This window comes from Podarcis tiliguerta (genome assembly GCF_965153285.1).
Source record: "Podarcis tiliguerta genome assembly, chromosome: 16".
Classification (NCBI taxonomy): Eukaryota; Metazoa; Chordata; class Lepidosauria; order Squamata; family Lacertidae; genus Podarcis; species Podarcis tiliguerta.
This window is the reverse complement of record NC_139549.1, coordinates 15,196,369-15,218,378: the sequence shown is the minus strand read 5'-3', so window position 1 is coordinate 15,218,378 and position 22,010 is coordinate 15,196,369. Positions and strand designations below refer to the sequence as shown.

At 47.9% G+C, this 22,010-nt stretch overlaps 2 protein-coding genes across 6 annotated transcripts; both read left to right on the top strand.

Moving 5' to 3' along the window:
• Positions 1 to 917: 917 nt before the first annotated feature.
• Positions 918 to 8,099, top strand: LOC310667166 (uncharacterized protein; the record flags this gene model as incomplete). Its single annotated transcript, XM_083418890.1, has 6 exons — positions 918 to 2,408; positions 3,263 to 3,291; positions 3,600 to 3,728; positions 3,975 to 4,041; positions 4,753 to 4,860; positions 5,650 to 8,099. 6 exons carry the CDS (start codon positions 918 to 920, stop codon positions 6,634 to 6,636), a joined length of 2,811 nt encoding a protein of 936 aa, XP_083275016.1. The 3' UTR covers positions 6,637 to 8,099.
• Positions 8,100 to 10,849: 2,750 nt separating this feature from the next.
• Positions 10,850 to 21,022, top strand: LOC310666369 (solute carrier family 22 member 20-like). Of its 5 annotated transcripts, XM_083417077.1 has the most exons (11): positions 10,852 to 11,203; positions 11,301 to 11,729; positions 12,987 to 13,090; positions 13,307 to 13,461; positions 13,903 to 14,071; positions 15,456 to 15,579; positions 16,689 to 16,804; positions 17,330 to 17,544; positions 19,578 to 19,686; positions 20,026 to 20,229; positions 20,602 to 21,022. In XM_083417077.1, the coding sequence occupies exons 2-11, from the start codon at positions 11,319 to 11,321 to the stop codon at positions 20,684 to 20,686; spliced, it is 1,692 nt and encodes a 563-aa protein (XP_083273203.1). In that variant the 5' UTR covers positions 10,852 to 11,203; positions 11,301 to 11,318; the 3' UTR covers positions 20,687 to 21,022. The 5 variants fall into 5 exon arrangements, 4 of the variants coding, with proteins under 4 accessions (XP_083273203.1, XP_083273202.1, XP_083273204.1 ...); XM_083417076.1 differs by having other exon boundaries at positions 10,852 to 11,729; XM_083417079.1 differs by lacking the exons at positions 10,852 to 11,203; positions 11,301 to 11,729 and adding an exon at positions 12,297 to 12,444 and having other exon boundaries at positions 12,950 to 13,090.
• The last annotated feature ends 988 nt before the right edge of the window (positions 21,023 to 22,010 follow it).

Genomic DNA, 22,010 nt, shown 5'->3' with positions numbered 1-22,010 from the left:
TCCTCCGGCAGTCTCTCACGTGTACCATAATCCCCTCTCACAACAATAGTGTGCAGGAATGGGTGCCACTGGTTGCTTTAAAAAAAATAAATAATCACTGTTGATTTTCTGTGTCTAAATGGCCAGTCTGTGTGCTGGTGTGTGCTGTTACAGGCTAAGCCTTGTGCAAACTTCAGCTGAGATACAGAAAGCCGGCGCAGTGGTTTCACAGCAGCTGAACATCCTTGTTGCTCATCCTTGCCTATGATGAGCTGGACTTAAGGCATTGGCTCCAAAATCTATTCCTCAGCGACCAAGTGCCAAAGATGACACACAGAAGCAGAGATTAGTAAAACAAGACCATAAGGTTATTTACAGACATAATGTTGGGGTGGCATATGGGGCCCAGGATCCTGCTGTGGGGCAGCCAGAGTGCTGGCCAATGTCTCGTTCTCCCAGGCCAGTGGATAGGAACTGGAAGTAGTTACCATAGCTGGCCAACAGAGAAAGGCCACCCCAGCACGTGCATTTCTGGCAGGCCCTGTACCCACCCAAGGCCCCTTATACCCTCCAATATTTCTCAAAGGCAAAGTGGGACATTCTGGGATCAAATCAGAAACGGACAGCTTCTGTAAATCTGGGACTGTCCCTGGAAAATAGGGACATTTGGAAGGTCTGTCTTATGTGGTAGGTAATAATCTTGTTTAGCTATGATTCCATGAATCTATGAGCAGGGCGGGAGAGGGGTGAGGCAAAGCATATGTCACAACAGCTCAGCCTGCTTCTCTGCTTGATGAGATGCTCCAGTGCCCATCATATTGACATTTCCCACTTCTGCTCCACTGAGCTAGGCAGGGTGGTTAAATAATCATATCAGGCAGGGAGAGACTTGGCAGTTGGTGCAACAGAGTGAGCCCAGCGGAGCCCAGTTCTCCAGGATGAGCGCCTCAGCCATCCGCCGAAAGTCCTACAAGAGAGCCCAAGAGGAAGCCGGGCTGTTCTCCCCAGTCCACTGGGAGGGCGACAAGGGCAGCAACGGAGACGTTCCGGCTGGGAAGCTGCAGGTCATGGAAAAGTTCTTCACACCTGTCCAGCAGACCAAGGAGAACAAGAGGGCCTCCTCCTCTTCCTCCACCGACTTGGGGCTCAGGGACTGCAGCAGCTGCCACCAGCAGTGGGCCGAGAGCCGGAGCGGCCACTTCTCCACGCTCTCGTCATCCTCGGCCTCTTCCACCTCGGCCTCCTCCTCAGCCTCCAGCTCGGCCTCGTGGTCCTCTGAAGCCAGCCTGGACAAAGAGGCCTTCTTGCTGACCAGCTCACGCTACCACCCCCAGCACTCGCAGTCCTGCGTGGACCTTTCAGGAGAAGCCAGGGCCTTCCGCCGCAGTCGGGAAGAAGAAATGGCGGAGTTCGAGGAGGAGGAAGCTCCCGGCTCCTTCAGCCGCTTGAGGAAAGGACAGAGCAAGAGTGCTGACTGGCTGGGCAACCGCCACGGCCTGCAGTCGCAGCCTGGCCAACCCGACGGAGTGGACAGACACCTCTACAAGGCCGCCAGCCTGGAGCGCAGCCTCGCCTTCAGCGAGCAGGCGGAAATCCTGGCCCCGCGACAGCCCCACTACACCGGGGCTGCAGCGCCAAGCAAAGGCATCTTGAAAAACGGGGCGGTGGCTGGTGGTGACTGGCTGCGGAAGGCCAAGTCCATTGAAACCATCACTGTGCGGTCCGTAGGGAAGGAGCCTCCGTCTGCCCCCGGGCCTGCTAGGCCTCTCCAGAGGGAGAAGCAGCCCCCAAACAGCTTGGATCTGAGCGCCCCCAAAAAGCCCCCCGTCACGGAAAGGATGAAGCTGGTGGAGGAGAAGCTCCGCTTCTCAGAGTTCCTGAACGAGATCACCCAGCAGGTGATGAGCCCCTCCAGCCTCAGTTCGCTGGGCTGGAAGCCCCCAGAGCCCTCCCTGGCCAGCAAGGCCCCCAGCACCGACGGGTCAGACTCGAAAGGCTCCAGCAGCAAAGGCAGCTCCCCAGGGTCCTTGCTGGAGATGGCTGAGGCGAAAGCAGAGGCAGCGGCAAGGAGGAGGACGGGGCAGGCCGAGGCCAAGGCGGACGCCCTTCCCAGCCCCCACAGCCGACCCCAAGCCAGCCTGGCCTTTGGCAGGGCCACAGATGAGGCCAGTACCAGTCCGGAACTGGCGCCCTTCGCTCACTTGCCAGCTAAGCTGGGGAGTTTGCCTAAGCTGCCAGGAGAGGCAGCCAAGCGGCCGAAGAAGCCCAGCGAGGCCAAAGGTGGACACGGGCAGGAGGCCAAGAGGCTGGAACAGCCCCTCAAGAAAGCAGAGAAGGGCCTTCCCACCGGAGGAGGGACAGCCGAGAAAGCCAACCTCCTGGAAGAGCACGAGGGGGTAGCCGCGAAGAAGAGGATGCACAACAGCAAGGTATGGGGGCCTGGCAGGGGCCTGTGGGGTTTCCTCTTCGGAGTGCCTTTCCCTGCCAACCTGCTGCCCCACACCATTAATAAAACCCAGGTGAGATGCCAAAGGCTCACACCTTCTAGGCGGCCCATTAAATCTCAATGATGGAAAAGCACTCTGTACATGTTCAGTCAGGCCACAGGGTCTGATAACCTGAGGTCGAGCCGCACAATTTAGGAGGGACTTGAACTTGTATTTCCTGTGCATTTTCAAAGGCCACACACTATGTTTTTCATTTGGCTAACTAGAGAGCACAAACCTTTAATGGCACGTGGCCTTACCCGGCTATGTTCTGATCCCTTTTCATAAACCTATGGGGAGGCCGCACTTGGAATATGGTGCCCAGGTCTAGCCATCGCATCCCAAAATGAATACTTGGGAAGGTGCAGAAATGGGTGACTAAAATGATTAGGGGGTTTCAGGAAGACCCATTTGTGAAAGGCTAATTTTTTGGGTGGGGGATGAGGAAGAGAAGACTACAGATAGGGGAACATGATGGAGACTTTAAAAATCATAAAGGTCTCTGCAATATCCTTTTTGATGTGAAGCAATCAGTATTCTGCATGTAGCTGTATTGGATAACCACTCTATAACGTTGGCTCATTGGTCCCAGAGTTCCCAGATTTGGGGCAGGGCTTGTCCAAGTTGGGAAGATGCAATCCTATTTCTCCTCTAATGCATAGGAAAATGTTTCTGGAGTTGGTAGGTGTGTGTGTTTAAACCTGTTGTCACAATCTTAAGTGGTAGTATCTTTGCTTTAAAGAATAATTTAAAAATGAAAGTATGGAGATTAATTTTATTTATTTTTTTATCTCCAGGAGCTGCTGGCAGAGGCAGAACAACCTGTGTGAGTATGCAAATCAGCAGTTAGTTGACCCAGGGTCTTCCTCCAGGGACCATCTTCCAGCACCTATCCTCTCCCTTCATGGGGCAGCAGTAGCAAAGCAGGGAGCCAGTGGTAAAAGTTCTACCTGCTTTGCGGTTGCCCTGGCTGCTGCTCCCTTTCTTGCTGCTGCTGCTGCTGCTGCTGCTTGCCTAAGACACTGCAGCTACAGGTAACAAACCACCTACCACCTGCAGAGATTTTGATCCTCTGCTGCTGTTTGCTAGAATTGCTTCTCCATCTCATGTACACACTCCCTACTGTCATTACAGGCCCTCACAGGAGCAGGAGCCAGCATCCCCAGCGCAGAAGGAGGAAGCAGATGCCAAACCCAGAACAGCTCAGCGAGACCTGCAGAAAACCTGGGACGAGCTGGACGCTCTAAAAGAAAAATTCAGCAGGTGACGTGTCAAAAGCACGGCGGTCAGGGCTCATCCTGTATTCAGGATTTGTGGAAGAGCTTTTTCCAGGCCAACCTGCATGTGGCGGGGAGGAGTTTGCTCTCAAAGCCCCGCCCTTTGGGGGAGGAGCAAAAGATGCTTCAATTGGATTAATGCAACCAATTGATATATTAATATGTAGAGTAATTTTGTGCAGGACTTTGGCTCAGAGTTTTTGCTGTCATGACTGTATTTCCTTCCTTTCAGGCTTCAGGAAGACTATTCCAACACACGCCTCACGAACCAGCTGCTGGAAGACAGACTTCAGATTATTGTAAGGGAAACGTTAAAAAACCGAATGAATAAATTTGGTTCTCGCCATTATATTATACATACTGGCAAAAAGCAAAAATACATCGCCGCTGGGAACTATACCGCTGTGCTATGTCAAAACATGCATGAAGTTATCAAGATGATGGTCCTTTTTTAGCAGCCACACGTCCAGCTGTTAGTGAGAAAAAGATTCTCACCACCCTGCCTCTTTAGAGTAGCAGCTCCTAAAAGTATGGGAGACGAGTTATATGGTCAAACTAATGGATCTGAAAAGCGGAGCTTTTTTTCTTCTTATTCTGGAACCAGTAAGTTCAGAGCACAACCCGGTGCCCTATGAATAAGGTTGTAAAAAGAGAAGACAACATTGAGCCCCACTGAAGTAGATGCACAGCAAGACTCACTTAGGCCCATTTATCTTTGTGGGTCTATTCTAGATGGATCCACCCCAATATGTTTAAATACATAGCTGTTTTTGCTTTTTTATTATTATATTTTATTCCCTCTGCATCCCTCTGCATACAGTAACTGGCCCCTAGGCTTGTCGCAAGAAACGTACTTAAATTACCGTACTTATTTAATTAAGTTACACTTTGCAACACCAGTTAGAGTGTATTCTACTTGTATTATTATGCCCTGCTGCTCTCTCTGTCTCTCTCTCTTTCTGGCCTCCTTTGCTGACTTGCCTCCCCGCCCCATGCTTTCCTCACAACAGGCTCAGAGCATGGCTGAAGAAAAGCAAACTTTGAACCAGAGGATCAATGAGTTGCTGGAGAGGCTGATCAGTGCCCAAAACACAATTTGCACCTTGGAGAAAATTAACGTGAGTACTTTGATCAACATACTTTTTTTGGGGGGGGGGGTGAGGAGAGAAAGGTATAACAACAGAATAATGGAGGAGAACTTGAATCACGGGAGCTCCAATTTCCTCTGCCCCACTACTCAAGGGGGGAAATTCAGAGTGCAAGACCATTCCTAGCAAAAGGCTCTTGAAATTCTACTTCAAGACCTCTAAAGGAGGAGAGCCCAGCACCCCCCAGGTTAGGTTGATCTCACTTATCCATCAAGAGGTTTCTCCTACTGCCCTCTTGCTCCTCTTTTGAAACCTCCTTAGATCTAGTCCTGCCCTCTCTCTGGGGCAGCGGAGAAAAGAAGCAGCCTTTCCCCACTGCTGTGTGTGATGGCGCTGCTGGCAAGAGCCCTTCCAATATTTGCCATTGCTATTGTTGCCCCAGTCTTCTCTTATCCAGTTGCTTCAACTTTTCCTCATTTTCCATACAGGCAGCTCCCTGTTTATGCAGGCCTTACGTTCCAAGGCACTACACACATCTGTGAAATCACATATAATTGAAACCCATTGAAAAACCCCACAAACAAACCACTCCATCCCTATCCCACCCTTTTAGTGATATTTCAGTGACTTCAGGATTCAGCGTGATGCGTTTATACACGGTTGTACACATCTTGAATGTGCATAAACCGCTCTCCTCCAAATCTGTTCCACTTTACAGGGGCAAACATATTTATAGCATATCCTCAAGCTACAAGAGCTGCTGGGGTTTTTTTGGGTCCTAAATGGTCCGAATGGTCTTTGCTCTCTCTCCACTCACAGATCTCAGGGCTGCTGGCAAAGCCCAGCCTGGAAAAGCAGCGGCGCAGTGGGAAGGATGAGTCTCCCTCCGACAGCCTCTGCTCTCTGCACATTCTGGATGTCGCGCCCCCTCCTGCTTTCATGGATGGCGCCTCTGATACGCAAACCACCCCGAACCAGTCCGACTCAGCCACTGAAACCAGCAAGCTGGGCTGCAGCTCCGAATCGGACACAGCAGCCGGGCCTAGCGAGGAGAGGAGCCTCCTGCTGAAGTACGAGGCGGCCCTGGTGGCACCGTCCCCAGAAGGGCTAAAGAGACACAGCAAGAGCCATACCCGGGCCACAGCCTTCATCCCCTGGAAGCAGAAGTCCACCACGTTCTCAACGCAAGACACGAATTCGACAGAAAGCGAGTGCAGCGGGGAGGAGGAAGCAGCCCCGCTTTGCCCCCTCCCAGCCCCGCGCTTCCTATATTTGAGGCAGGAGGCCCTGGTGGCCCCGCCGGGGCCCAGCAGCCATTTCCCAGCCTTGCCCACACTGCAGCCAGAGGTCTTTGAAGCAGCCCACCTGCCTTCCCCCACCAACCCGCCGCCCAGTGGGAAGCTTGAGGAGATGGTGCCAGAAATGAGCAGCTCTGAGAGCTCTGAGGATGGCGAGGTCTCCTGGAGCCCTGGCTTGGTGGAGAAGACATCAGGAGGACCCCACCTGGATTACCAGTCGGCCCAAAAAATGCTTGACGGGTTGCTGCAGAAGAGCCGCCGGGGGAATGAACCACCCAAAGCGGGCAGGTTGGAAGGCTTCCGCTTAGCTGGTGCCACAGAGGGGAACGGAGCAGGCCGGGGCCTCCCTCACTACTACCAGCAGCAGCACCAGCAACATAGGATCCGTTACTACCAAGAGTTCCCGAGTCCTGAGGAGGGAAAGAGCTACCCATGCCCCCTGGGCACCAAGGGGGCAGTGGTGGGGCTAGAGGGCAGCGATGCTGCGCAAGATTCTACATCCCTCTGAGATGGGATGAAAAGAAGCTGCTCCCTTAGCCATGCCATACTTCCCACCCCCTGCAATCCACGGGACTGTCTTTCCTTACTCAGTGGTGAAGAAAAAGCACTCTGCACGTGACTCAGATGAACTTTCTCCTTTAGGCTTATCTTCATATGAATCAGGGCCTGAACCAGGGCCTGAGCTAAGCTCCTGGACCCCATGGGAACCTTGGCCAGCCCCTTTCCCACCTCTCCTCCAGGTGTAACTTTTGGTTGTAATTCAATCCCCGTTTTGATTTAAAAAGCATCAGCAGCAGCTAGCTTATATTAAATCTCTGTCTTGTAGTTTGGAAAGTTTTATTTTAGTGAAGAGGAAATCTGATGATGTGCTTCTTCTTTCGTAACAAATGGGGCGCAACTTTATTTACAGCGTGAAGCACGTCACACTGAAGTTCAGACACATGAGAAGCAGTCACCTAAAGGACAATTCACTATTTGCATTCAGAAGTGTGTGTTGTTTTTGTTTAAAGATAATTCCCGGAAGGCAGAGCTTTCCAAACTTTTCATGTTGGTGACACTCTTTTTAGACATGCATCATTTCGCGACACAGTAATTCAGCTTTACAATGATACCTCGGGTAACGAACTTAATTCATTCCAGAGGTCTGTTCTTAACCTGAAACTGTTCTTAACCTCACGGGGCTTCCCACTGCCACACCACTGGCGTGCAATTTCCATTCTCATCCTGGGGCAAAGTTCTCAACCCAAGGTACTACTTTCGAGTTAGCGGAGTTTGTAACCCGAAATGTTTGTAATCTGAGCTACCACTGTACTAGCAAACTGGAGGTTAAATGAACGCATTCATGTGACACATCTACACACTGCAGCTGAAATGCTTATATGTCACTACACACAGTTTAGAAAGCTCTGCCGTAAGGGCTTAGTATGGCAAAGAGTGATCTAATTTTCTAACCAGGCTTTTACCTGTAAGCATTGTATCAGGCCAGCACTGTTCTTGTGGGTTTTCGCTGGGTGGTTGTTAGCTTTTGAAGCCTATGAACTAGAAAATGTATAAGCAACTAGAATTCTAAACAGGTCATATGGGTTTACCATTCATCTTCAACATTTTCCCACCTCTTTGATCAAAAGAATGATGGCTCAAAATAATGCCTTCTTGGGGAAGGTACAATTCGGGATAACAGGATTTAAACTAAAATTAAGTGACAACTTAATTTTAATTTTCTATTGTGGAAATCTTGGTGGAGTATTTTTCTTTTATTTTCATCCCTCAGATGTGCACAGAACCGGCAAACTATGCGACGAAAAACAATACTGGGCAGCAATCTGATAAGCATGTGTGGAGCACTTAAGATTGCTTTTGTTTCTTTTCTGCTGTGCTTCTCGTAAATATACATAATTGTTTGGAAAGGAAATCTGACTTTAATGTAAATAAATTTATCAACACAAGCATATTAAAATTAAATCAAAATCAGTTAAAGGCTGGGTTTTTAATTAATATACTGGAGAGAGAGAGAAATATATGCCTTCTGAACATAGTGTCATGTTTTATTGTTTATTATAGCAAGCCTTCACGGTGCTAGAAGCCAGAGGATGCCACTCGTATCCCTAAGCACAGCAAAGTTTGTCCACAGGCATAAGCTACACAAGCTTAGTGGAGCCTCCACATCCAGAGGCTTTCTACCTCTCAGTAAACGAGTTGTTCCTCACCTGGTTCTTCCCCTGCCCTCCAAGAATAGGATAGAGGCGGTGAAGAAGGATGTCGGTGTCTCCCATCCCTCTTCCCACCTCTGGCAAGGGTGCCCACCTCATTCTCCGGGAACAGAGTTGTCTCACCCGAGCCCTCCTCGAGTCCTCTCCTCTCACTCGGGGGTTTACGACGTCCCCGAGGGCACTCACTGAGATCTCCCGAGAAGGGCGCTCGAGGTGTAATAAGAAACAGGCGCCGATTCTGCCTTAAAAATAAAAATATCCCACTCCCCTGTCTCACTCAATGGAGGCGGTGGGGTAGACTGCTGCAGCACATGGGGGCTGCCTCTGGTCAGATGCAGTGTGCTCATGGAGCGGGAGACTTAGGGAGATTTGGGTCCGCCCGCTCTTGAAGTCCTGCCATCGCCTGCAGGCAGACTGCGCTGAGCCATGGAGGCTCCAAGCAGCCCTTCCAAAAGAGAGACTCTGGGAGAGGGAGGGGGTGGCCGGTTTGGAGTGTGCTGCTTAGGAGATTCCCCCGTTGGTGTGTGTGTGGCGCCCTCTGCACATGCTCTACGGTACCTAAGGAACCGGAGCTCCGCGACGGCGCCCGCTTGCAGCTGCTCCTCCGGGAGCGCTGCCCTCTTGAGAAAGGCGCTGCGGGATAAGGTCGGGCGGAAGTGCGCCATCTTGAAGCTGCAGCGGGCGCCGGCGCCGAGGGCACTAAAGACGCCATCTTGCGAGAGGCACCAGAGGCGGAAGTGAATCCTCACAACTGGAAAGGCTCAGGCTGCTCTTGTGTGCAGTCCTCTGGGTGTAGTCCTGGCGAAGTCAACAGAAAGAGCCCTTTCCCAAGAGTACCCTTTAGCCTGGCCAGGAATGGGGGAGAGATTTGAATCAGTTTGCAGACCAGCCTCACCCATGAGCTGTGCCTTTTTTCAGGAGGTCCTCAAGGGCACCTCTTTTCTGTTGTTAAAAAGTGTGGCAGTTACTGAGTACCGGCACCTATTTTTCTAGAAAGAAAGCACTGCCCATGAGCATACCCTCCAACATTTCTCTAATAAAAATAGGGAAATATTATTTAATAAACATAAACTTTATTATTCATACCTCGCCGATCTGACTGGTTTGCCCCAGCCATTCTGGGTGGCTTCCAACATATATAAAAACATAATAAAACATTTTAACTACTTAAAAAAAACTTCCTTGTACAGGGCCACCTTCAGATGTTATCCTCCAACACGTCTCCAATGAAAATAGGGAAGTCCTAAGGAAAAGCGGGACATTTCTGATTTGATCCCAGAATGTCCTGCTTTTCCTTAGTTTAGGATGCCCCTATTTTCACTGAATAAATATTGGAGGGTATGGAGTTATCCAACCCCCTGAGCCGTCAGAAGGCAATCCTGTATAGGGAAGTTTTTTTAATGTTTAATGTTTAGTTATGTTTTTATATATGTTGGAAGCTGCCCACAGTGCTGGAGTGACCCCATAAGATGTGTGGGCTATGAATAGTAAAATTATCATAATGGAATGGGATGTCCCTATTTTCATCGGAGAAATGTTGGAGGGGATGTAGAAGTATCTGTGTAATTAATATGTTTCTGCCCCCATGGGTGCTTTCCTTTGCATACACTGCATTGGCCCTTTGATTGTAATCGATTCTTATTGTCAACCAAAACACCAATCCCGAAGTAATTGTCTTTTTAATTAGTGGTTTCTTTTCCAATAACAACCATGTAAATAAAGCTTTCCCACGGTAGCCAAACACCTGCCCCTTACGTAATCCCTTGCTCTTTTTAGGAGCCTGTGAAAAGAGCAGAGGCCCAGGAGAAATTAAAGAGTAGCTGTGTGGATGTTTTTGTGCGTAGACATTGTGTGTGTGTGTAGATGCATATATAGTCAGTCAACACACAATAAACAGATTCAGGCCTCTTTTGCAATTTGGGATGCTGCAATTTCTTCAAGCTCCCTCAAAATCTGTTGCATCTTAGGGCATCACAGGGATGAATTAAAGGATTCCTGCAATCCAGAAAGCCTCTTTCTTATTAGAAAGCCTGTCCCATCTTTGCCTGGTAAGTCTTTTTTTCCCCCAGTTGCCCCCTATACCAGCACTGCTTTTACCTGCCCAGAAGGGAAATTTTGATCATATCGTGCACCGATTAATTCCCTTGGATCTGAAAGCTTTTCTCCTTGTTCTGCGGCAAAAATCCACTCTTTCTTGCTGAATTGGATCTTATCAGATGTACGGAAAATCCAAAGAGAGATTTTGCTTAGCAAGCTTCTGATTCAGTGGGTAAGATCAGATTTTCCAAAGGCATAGCCATGGAACAACAAAAGGAGCTCTCATACACCTGGGGAATTTAGTGGCATAAAATCCCATCAAAATACAGAGCAAGCAAAAGTGTGAATGAGCCCTTAGTTTATGCAACTCAAGTGGATAAATTTTTTTAATAAACAACAATTTTTGGGAAGGGGAGTTAGGAATCTGATGGGAAAATACACTAAAAAGTGTGGAATTCAGAAAAAGACATATAACTTCTGCACAAATAGAACCTCCCTGCAATCAAATCAGAACAAAATCAGAACTTGATAAAGACAGGATCTTATTGGACCTTAACACAAGCTTTGTGCAGGCATATCTGGATGAATATGCAAGAAATAGTAATGGGAGGGGAGACTAAAATGACCACTAGAAGTGGCAGGTTGTTTTCCTCTGTCTGAAAAAACAAGCGGGAGTTGTTGGGTTATTCAGTGTTTAGATTTCTGGGAAAAAAATAATAGGTTGGGTTTTTTAAATATTGAGATTATTGTTTTGTTTCAGATTCAATTACAAGGCTTTAGCGTTCAAAACTGCTTGGAAACTTCAAAACAGCTAACTGCTTGTCTTGGGTAAGCTTTGACTCCAAAGGGCTTTCCCATAAGTTGGCCTATGTGGAGAGAAATCCAGAAAAGTAGGTAACTTCGCCTGTTGTATCCAATTGCACAGTGATCCTCAACTTTTGTTATGGCATTCAATGATGTCTTGGAGTCTATCGGAGGAGTTGGCCGCTTCCAGCTCTTGCAAATCACCTTCTTGCTGATCTCCGTCTGCCTCATTGGTTGCCACAACTTCCTGCAGAACTTCACTGCTGCCATTCCAGACCACCATTGCAAGCCTGTGCTGCCCACCAACCAGACCTTGCCCTCTAGCTACACCCAAAGCACAGCAGAAGGGGTCTTGCTGAAGGCACCTGTTCCCATAGACCAGAATTGGAAGCCGGAGAAGTGTCTCCAGTTTGCCATGAGTTGGTGGCGTCTATTGAGCCCAAATGCGACTGTGGAGGTTGGGGACTCTCCCACACAGGTGCACACCGAACTCTGCACAGGTGGATGGGTCTATGATGTGAGTGTGTTCGAGTCTACCATTGTGACGGAGGTGAGCTTTCTTCATCATCAACAAGAAATGAAAGATGGGAAGGCAGTTTTAAAACACAGAGTGGCAGGGATATAAATTAAACATTCCAATAACAAGTGAAGTAACTCGTTTGGGGTTGTTTGGCTTAGATTTAATTTTTAAAAGAGAATATACAGTATTTATCATATTAAGAGGGACGCGGGTGGCACTGTGGGTAAAAGCCTCAGCACCTAGGGCTTGCCGATCAAAAGGTCGGCGGTTCAAATCCCTACGGCGGGGTGCGCTCCCGTTGCTCGGTCCCAGTGCCTGCCAACCTAGCAGTTCGAAAGCACCCCCGGGTGCAAGTAGATAAATAGGGACCGCTTACTGTTGGGAAGGTAAACGGCGTTTCCGTGTGCTGCGCTGGCTCGCCAGATGCGGCTTTGTCACGCTGGCCATGTGACCCGGAAGTGTTTCCGGACAGCGCTGGCCCCCGGCCTCTTGAGTGAGATGGGCGCACAACCCTAGTGTCTGTCAAGACTGGCCCGTACGGGCAGGGGTACCTTTACCTTACCTTATCATATTAAGATTATGTCTAAATGGGGAAGAATTAGTATTAGACCCTGCAGTAGTACCTTTTGGCTATTTACGGTAAACCCTGCCATTTTACAATAAGATCTGGAAAGGGCCTCTTGTTTCTAATGCGTTTGTTATGTTCGCATTCTGCTTTTCCTCAAAGGGGCTCAAGGCAATGGGGGTCCCGTTTTATCTTCACAACAACCCTGTGAGGTAGGTTAGGCTGAGAGATGGCAACTGGTCAGAATTCTCTGCTCTGTTTAATTCCCACAATAATCCTGTGGGGTAAATTATGCTGAGTGATATTGGATGGAGTCAGGATTTGAACCCTGGTCTCCCAGATCCTGCTCCATTACTCTAACCTACACAGTCTCTGTTTTGCAATGGATAGCTTGGGATGTGGTTTGGATGGTGAAATTAACACATGGCTGTTGAGAAGGGTCATCAGGAAGATAACTGATTTATTTTAAAATGGAGTTTGTTATACTGTATTGTGGAATGAATAGGTACAAGATGGCATGCATGCAGCCTTGTGCTTTGAGTTTTTAATATTAAAAGATATCAATCTTTAAAAATACAGATTTTATGCAGCTAGCATTGATTATTCCTTTGCAGAAGGAAGATTAAAGGAATAAGACTCACATGATGCTAAGTCAAATGTTTGTGTGTGTATTGCAGCCACAGAGAGAAAATTTACACAGTTATCCTCTCTCTCCCTTCCAGTGGAATTTGGTGTGTGACTTACAGAACCTGAGAGATGTAGCCCAGTCACTCTACATGGCTGGTGTGCTGGTTGGGGCTGGTGTGTTTGGAGTCTTATCGGACAGGTGGGTGGTTGTTGCGATGAGTGTTAGGAGAGTAGGGTTGCCAGACCTCCAGGTTTGACCTGAAGTCTCCGGATGAGGGGATGGGGATTGTAGTCCAAAAACAGCTGGAGGCCCAAGGAAACGAAGACCCAGCTAGAGCCTGTCCCCATAACTCACCACCAGCCAATATATTAATTCATGCATCCTACTTCTCCTTTTTTGGGGGTGGGGACTCAGGTTTGGCCGGCGCAAACCTCTGATCTGGTCATATCTGCAAATCGCCATCGCTGGCACCATCACAGCATTCCTGCCCAGCTTCAGCAGCTACTGCGCCTTCCGCTTCCTGGCTGGCATGACGTTTTCAGGAATCATGCTAAATTCTCTGTCCTTGAGTAAGTAGTTTGGTTTGCTCCAATTCAACTTTAAAGAGTGGATTTTGCAGGGAAAGCTCAACAACTCTTGGCAATGACAATGGGTAGATCACAGGCAGTCTTTTTATACTGTGAGTAGATCGCCGTCTTCTGGGGAGACCAACTAGATTTCAATGTGTGTGGGGGGGGGCTGACAATAAATTTTCCACACTGGGTACCACCTGACCTTGCTGCGCCACTAGGCCTATGCTTGGAATGTGTAGAGAAGTGTGGATAAGCCTCATACAAGGCACTATAAATATGAATGTCCTTTCAGCTTTATATCAGCAGTCAGTCTATGGTGCCTGGGGTTTTCTGCATGGAAGCCAAACGGTTGCATGTGATGTGTTGCCCATTTAAAAAATTGTTCATCCTGGTTTTTACTGCAAGTCCTTTTAACAGTTTCTCTTGCTTCTCTCCTAGTTCTGGAGTGGATGCCCAACAAGGGCCGGACAGTGGCAGGTGCCCTCTTAGGTTATTTTGTCACCTTTGGGCAGATCGTCTTGGCAGGAGTTGCATACGGAGTCAGAAACTGGCGCTGGCTCCAACTCTCCGTCTCGGCACCATTTTTCATCATTTTTGTCTGTTCATGGTAGGGGGTGATAGCGCCAAATACGACTGTGGTATGGCTTCGGTGTGTCTCTCTTTTCCACTCTTGTAGATGTGGCAGCCATTTTGTGTTAGGCCAAGACCCTATGGCTGCCATGTCTGATGTTCAGGCAGTGTGTGCTGTGCCTTATGTAGAGAAAATGGCACCATCCACACCTAGGAGGATGTGTCAACAGACTTGGTTGGCAGTAAAATGGCTTTTCCTTTATCTACAGGAAAACCTCCGCAACTGCTGATAAACAGCATGCAGATGTGAGGGTGGATGTTTGAGAAGATGCTCAGGAAATGACTTAAATGTTAATGTGAAATCCTATTCTGCATTGCTATCAATTCGGGTGTGATAGCCTGATGTTTGCATACTTTTTGGAAAATAAGACTGCTTTATTTTGAGCTCATATCTGTGTGTATTAATGGTATGGTTTGCAGACCCAGTAGGAGGCGGTGTGGTGGATTGAGTTTTGGCAGCCTTTTGGATACAATATGGAGTCAAGTATATACATTTTGAAATATTTAGATTGTTACATTCTTTAAAAACTACATTTTGGATACATTCAGAAAAGTACAGCATAGTATGGCATTTCATTAAAGATACATCCACGAATACATTTTAAAAGGATAGCTTCATGGAGAAAGAGGTACACGGGAATGGCAACAGGCACGTTACGTTAAGATGATGCATTAAAAAGGCACACATTATATTACATTCAATGATACGTGAAAAGACACAGTAAGATGGCATATTCCCAACAATGCGTTCTTTAAGGCACAGTTTATTATTGTTGTGGGACTTTGGGGTAGGATTATATCATTAGGATCATTTTTCCACACTGGGAGAGCCAGTGTGGTGTAGTGGTTAAGAGCAGTGGACTCGTAATCTGGTGAACCGGGTTCGCGTCTCTGCTCCTCCACATGCAGCTGCTGGGTGACCTTGGGCCAGTCACACTTCTCTGAAGTCTCTCAGCCCCACTCACCTCACAGAGTGTTTGTTGTGGGGGAGGAAGGGAAAGGAGAATGTTAGCCGCTTTGAGACTCCTTAAAGGGAGTGAAAGGCGGGATATCAAATCCAAACTCTTCTTCTTCTTCCTTTATTCCCCTGTCTGACCCTGATTCTCTTATGACAGCAGAAAAACAAAACAAAGAATACAGTGTGTGTATGTATGTGTGCTGGGAAGCAGGGGGAGAACCACCAAAACAGGCCAGTGAGGCCATGGAATGCAGAGTGCATTTTGGAAGAGAGGAAATAGATGTTTCACCTAGGAAAAGGATGGAACGGAGTGGCTAGAAATGTGAACAACACTCCATTACACAAACATTTTTTCTTTTTCTTTTAATCATCCCCCTTGTTAATAACATCTATCTCTTGTCAGGAAACTTCCAGAATCACCACGCTGGCTCCTGCTTCATAACAAGGCACAGGTAGCAGTCCAGAACCTGAGGAAAGTTGCAGCAATAAACAGCAAAAGCAAGGAGGGGGAGAAAATTAACAAAGAGGTTAGCCATGAGATCGACCAATGCTTTGGTTTTTTTTGTAATAATAATAATTTCTATAATAGGAGATTAGCAAATATGATATAATAATGTAATAATAGTTTTGCTGTTAGTATTTAAAGCCCTAGGTGCCACAAGTCCCATGAAGACTTTGTGGAGAGGCTGGTCAAATGAGGAAGAGTGGGGGCAGATTGGAGAGTTGCAGGGGTCCAACTCAGGGGAAGGTCCCAGCAACAGGCACCTGGTATTTTTGCTTTAAGGCAGATGTTGAAAACGTATCTTTTTCAGAGGGCTTTCCCTGAAGGGTGACTCAGGTGTTTTATATAATCAGTGTAATTTGATGTAAAGTGGCAGTTGCCAGTGCAGTGGTGTAGCGTGGGGGGTGCAGGGGGGCCGGCCGCACCGGGCGCAACATCTGGGGGGGGGGCGCTCGCACTCGCAGCTCTCTGCCCCTACCTGGCTCACTCACTCTCTCTCACTGCAGTGCTGGCTGTGGGAATCCGATCCGAGCCGCCGGGTCGCCGCCCACTGTGGAGGGGAGGGTGCCAGGCGTGCGGTGCAGTGCGGAGAGAGAGCGAGGGACTATCTGGGGGAGGGACAGTGCAGCGGGGGGGGGGGCGCAAATTACTTGCCTTGCCCTGGGTGCTGACAACCCACGCTACGCCACTGTGCGAGTGTAGCAAACTGAGGCTCACTTCTCATAGACCGACCCTTAGCAACGCCCCCTGGGCAAGAGGGAGCCGTAGAGGCTCTAGACAGCTGGGTTTAGCTATTTCCCCCCACAGTGCCACAGAGGGTCACAAGCCAGAGCATTCTGGGAAATTAAAATGGAGGCCTGGCATTGCTTAGAGGGAAGTTCTTAATGTCTGACATTTCATTATGTTTTTATATTTTGCTGGAAGCTGCCCAGAGTGGCTGGGAAAACCCAGCCAGATGGACAGGGTGTTGTTGTTGTTATTATTGTAGTAGTATTAGGCTAGGACAGAAGGTGACAGGTATGCTGGGGTTCAACTTGAGACCACCAAACCTCAATCTGCACTCTTTCTTCTGGATTAAGGCCCCTCCCCAAGCCTGCCACATTCCTTCTACTCATTTCCCCTTCTCTTGCACAGGTATTGCATTCCCACATGCAGATGGAAGCTGCAAGTCTGAAATCCCGGCGCACTGTCTTCGACCTGTTTCGCAGTCCAGTCTTGCGGAGGGTCACCTGCTGCCTCATGGTTGTTTGGTGAGTGCAAGAGGACCTCTGTTGTTTTTATCTGAAGAGGGAAACGGTAATTGAATAGGGGAGACAAGTCAAGGATTGCCCTTTCTTTCCTCTTATGCTTTGAGCCTCTTCTCAGAACACGGAAGTATGATGGCAACTCAAGAACATATGAGGTGGTTTATGCGTTAAATACTACTAATCATAGTAATTTTGTATTGTGCCTATTACATTGTAATAAGCAGGCAGAGGCTGTGGAGTTGTTGTTTTTTAAAGGGCCACATTTAGAACAGCTTAGGTGCTTTTTAAGTGGAGTTGTAGCAGCAGCAGCAATGATCACTCATTAGTAGCAGTAGTAATGATAATAGTTTGTGCATAATATACATTGCCGACACCCAGCCAGATGGGTGGGATATAAAGAAGAAGAAGAAGAAGAAGAAGAAGAAGAAGAAGAAGAAGAAGAAGAGGAAGAAGAAGAAGTTATTATTCATCATTGCAGAAATCCAGCCTTTAAATTTGCAACTCAGGCTTGCTTCCCACTCTTCCTAGGTTTTCCAGTTCCTTTTCTTATTACGGCTTGGCGATGGACGTGCAAAAATTTGGCCTGAACATCTTTGTGGTGCAGGTGTTGTTTGGGGCAATCGACCTTCCCGTTGTGCTGCTGTCCACCCTTGCCATGGTCTTCATCGGGCGCCGCCTTACCATGGCCGGCTTCCTATCCCTTGCTGGGCTCCTGGTGTTTGTCAACATGTTTGTGCCAGACGGCAAGTTGCTTTATGGGTTTTTGACCTGCATCTGCTTGGGTCACTGATGTTCCATGCTATGAGTTCTCATCAAAACATCAGAAAGAGTCTGGCTGCTGGGTCAGGCCAGTGGCTTATCAAAGCCAACCTCCTGTTCTCACAGTAGCCAACCAGATGCCTAAGGGAAGCCCCAAAGTAGCAAAACCTCACCGAGAGCCAGTGTGGTGTAGTCGTTAAGAGTGGTAGACTCGTAATCTGGTGAACCAGGTTAAATTCCCCGCTCCTCCACATGCAACTGCTGGGTGACCTTGGATTAGTCACACTTCTCTGAAGTCTTTCAGCCTCACTCACCTCACAGAGTGTTTGTTGTGGGAGAGGAAGGGAAAGAAGATTGTTAGCTGCTTTGAGACTCCTTCGGGTAGTGATAAAGCGGATATCAAATCCAAACTCTTTTTCTCTTCTACATGTGATCCACATTCTGATGCACACAGCCTCCAACGCTGGAGGTAAAACACAGCTATGGCTAGTAGCCACCGATAGCCTCCAGGAATTTGTCTAATCTGTTTTTGCATGAATATTGTGCTCAGTCCATCCTATCAACCTGTGAGCTGTACTGCTGTCACCCTTGGTATCAGCCATGCAGTGTTGCGGCTTGAGCAGGGGCCGCCAACCCAGTTTCATTAGGCACACATGCATCTGTAGAGCTCTTCCTTGGTCCCATAGGGTCCCTGCCCCCTGCTGAAATTAGGCTTGAAAGACCCTTCCATGGTAGCCTATAAAACAGGTTGCAGTGTCTGCTTGTTTGTGGGTGTGTGGGTGTGCTTGTGGTGCCCAGAGTAGTCTCTCAGGGTGGCAAATATGCCCACAGACTCCCAGGGTGCACCGCGGCTGAAGGGGGAACCAAGCTCTTTTCAGTCCTAGACCACCCCTCTCGCTTACTGTGTGACCTCAGGCTACACACCCTCAATCTAACCTACCCGACATGGCTATTGTGAAGTTAAAATGGGTGGGGGTGGGGGGCTTTAATTGAGTTCCTTGGAGGAAAGGCAGCATATACTGTAGTAAGATAGGAAGATTCCTCAGACTGAGCCCAGGCCATTGGTCCATCTAGCTCAGGGGTACAGAAACATTTTCAGACGTAGGAACACAGTCTCTTCTGAGCATCCTCTTGTGGAGCTATATACAGTGGTGCCTCGCAAGACGAAAAGATTCCGTTCCGTGAGTCTCTTCGTCTTGCGGTTTTTTCGTCTTGCAAAGCAAGCCCATTAGCGGATTAGCGCTATTAGCGGTTTAGCGGCTATTAGCGGCTATTAAAGGCTTAAGGGATTAGCGGATTAGCTGCTAAAAGGCTATTAGCAGCTTAGTGCCTTAGAAAAAGGGGGTGGGGAGCGAAAAAAAACCCCCCAGGAATCGCAAGACATTTTCGTCTTGCGAAGCAAGCCCATAGAGAAATTCGTCCTGCGAAGCACCTCCAAAACGGAAAACCCTTTCGTCTAGCGGGTTTTCCGTCTTGCGAGGCATTCGTCTTGCGGGGCACCACTGTACTAGTGATGGACAGGGCCAGAGCCCAAAGTGGTTGGAGCAGTCACTGAGAAATTTGCCCTTGTACAGTAGGTTTGCTAGCTTCTTCAACCACACACCTCTCTCTCCATCCAGGAAAATAAGAAGCATTATCAGAGCCCAAGGTCACATCCCAGCCAGGCAAAGGGAGGTGGTTGTGTGTCCTTCCAGTGCTAGTTTTACTCAGAGCAGACCTACTGAAATGAATGCCGCTAAGGTAGTCAGGTTCACTAACATTAGTGGGTCTGCTCTGAACAGGACTAGCCGAATGAATTTTAATAGCTTTATAGTTTGTTGTAAAGGAGCAATATGTGATTTACACTGGTGGGGGGGGGAGTATTATTTTTCTGTTTTCTTTTGTGTGAGTACATGAGGGGTGTGTGTGTGTGAGTGCCTGTTCGATAGGTCAAAAGGACTGTTGTATTTATATTGTGACGGCCTATGGCTGTAAACAACAAGGTTTCGTTCATTCTATATATTTCTCCTTCCTGCAGAACTGCAAACGTTGCGTACAGTGCAGGCAGCACTAGGGAAAGGGTGCCTCGCCAGTTCCTTTATTGGTGCATATCTGTATTCTGGGGAGCTCTACCCAACAGAGATCAGGTGAGCAGTTAGTATCATCTAAACCAGGGTTTCCCAAACTTGGGTCTCCAGCTGTTTTTGGACTACAACTCCCATCATCTGCAGAACCAGTGGTCAGGGATGATTTGCTGCCAAGGAGTGTGGTGGAGTCTCCTTCTTTGGAGGTCTTTAAGCAGAGGCTTGACAACCATATGTCAGGAGTGCTCTGATGGTGTTTCCTGCTTGGCAGGGGGTTGGACTCGATGGCCCTTGTGGTCTCTTCCAACTCTATGATTCTATGATTTCTGCCAGATAAACAGCCACAGGGTTCAAGCAGCTGGTGTTTAGAGTCTTATAAACACCAGCGTTTCTTCTTGCCAGGCAAACAGGCATGGGATTTGTGTCCATGCAAGCTCGTCTCGGAGCCATGGTTGCGCCCCTGGTCTACGTGCTTAGGGATTCCTTTCCTGTCCTGCCACCAATTATATTTGGAGCTGCTCCCCTCCTTGCGGGGGTCTCTGCCTGCTTCCTGATGGAGACGAGACATTTACCCCTCCTGGAAACCATCGCAGAGATGGAACGCAGGTAAGTTTTCTTTCCCATCCCTAATAGGAGTTGAAAAACGATTAGGATGAGACTCTGACCCAAAGAGTATTTTCATGCTATTTAGCATGTATGGAGGAGGGGGAGACCATTTTCAGTTTGAGCACCACATTCTTCTATGATCAACCTATTTTTTTTGGGGGGGGGGCACCTGTCAGCAGTTGGCAAGGCCAAAGGAAAAAGTGAGCAGAGCAATGGATGCAAATTTCACCTTTATACAGTAGGGTGGTTTCAGTAACCTGCTGTTGTGGTGAAGGACAGATAATTAATTAATGAATTAATTAATAGCACACTGTCCATAGCATGAAAATTATCATGGCGCTAATCAGTATTCTGGTGTTTGTGTTCCTTTAGGTCTAGAAATGTATCCTCGATGGAAACAGTAGAAGAAATTTGCCTCCAGCAAGCAGAGAGATCTCTTTTCAAAGAATCTGTTTAGCACAGCAATAGCGCTCTCTCTCTCTCTCTCTCTCTCTCTCTCTCTCTGAGAAAGAAGCCCTTGACAAACCACACATTTCTGGAAAAAGTGACTCAAGAACTGGAAAAGGGTAGCATTAAAACCAAGCATCTTCCTTTGAGAGAAGACTGGAGAAACGGGAGGCTGATACTTACGTAGTTCAGGGATCGCCAACTTTTTTAGAACTGTGGGCACAGTTAGATTTTTGAGTGAAAGCTTGGGACCACCCCCTCTGGTGGGATATAAATGTAATGATGATGATGGGAAAGTCTGGTGTAAGATTCAGTTAATCCAAAATTAAATGACTTCTTTATACTCCACTTAATTTGTGGGATTCACTTGTTCATTGAAATGTTCCTTAGCTGGGAGCTTCCCCCGTGTGAGACTCAAGAACTTTTTTGTTTGTAAACGCAGACATCAAATTAGATTTAAAAACCTGCAGAAAGGTTATATGACCCGCACTCTTTATTGATTTGTTTGGGGTGGAGACTATACAGCTTTAGCCCAAACTTTTTAGTGCATCTCCCTCAACACTTTCCTAACCAACAAAAAGTGTGTGATGTGTTGGAATTGTTGTACCCAAACACTTTAAGAAGAAACACTGTGTCAAAAATAAAGCCCTGTGGTGCCATGCAGGTCAGACTTTGGGAAAGAGGTCCACGGCCCCCATAACAGACTGAGCAGGAGGGCTCCAAAAAGGAGAGTGGGCAATTCACCTCATTCAGAAGTAAATGAAATAATACACATGACCATCTAAATAGCACTCTCCGCAGTCTAGAAGTCCATTAAGGACAAGATTCTTAATTACCCAACTGCACCACTAATCCCACCGTACTACATTTCAGGGTTGTTGTGGACCACACTCACAGCCTCAGCCCAATCGGCAACGTCCCTCATCAGCCACCATTCATTAATTGATTAAGTCAAAATATAGCATTAAAGACAGAGAAGGCTTTACCATCTCAAAGTAATGGGAGGTATCAGAATGATACCGATGATGACCTGTTATTTAATTTGGCGGGGAATAAAAATACTTGCGTTTATAAAGAGCAGGAGATCTGTTTATCCTGGCGCAGAAGGGGCGGGGCGAGGGAGGGAATTACACGGCGCAGGCCAATCAAAGCCATGCAAAAGAACCCTTCTTTATAAAGCAGCCGTCCTTTTTTCACTCCGCAAAGCGTAGAAGGGTATCCCGGCGTTCTTAGCCACTCTAGGAGTTTCAAGCAACAGCAGCGGCAACGACACATCTCTATGCTCCTCTGCAACCTCCTCCCATTAATGTAGAACAGGCATGCGCCCATTCAGG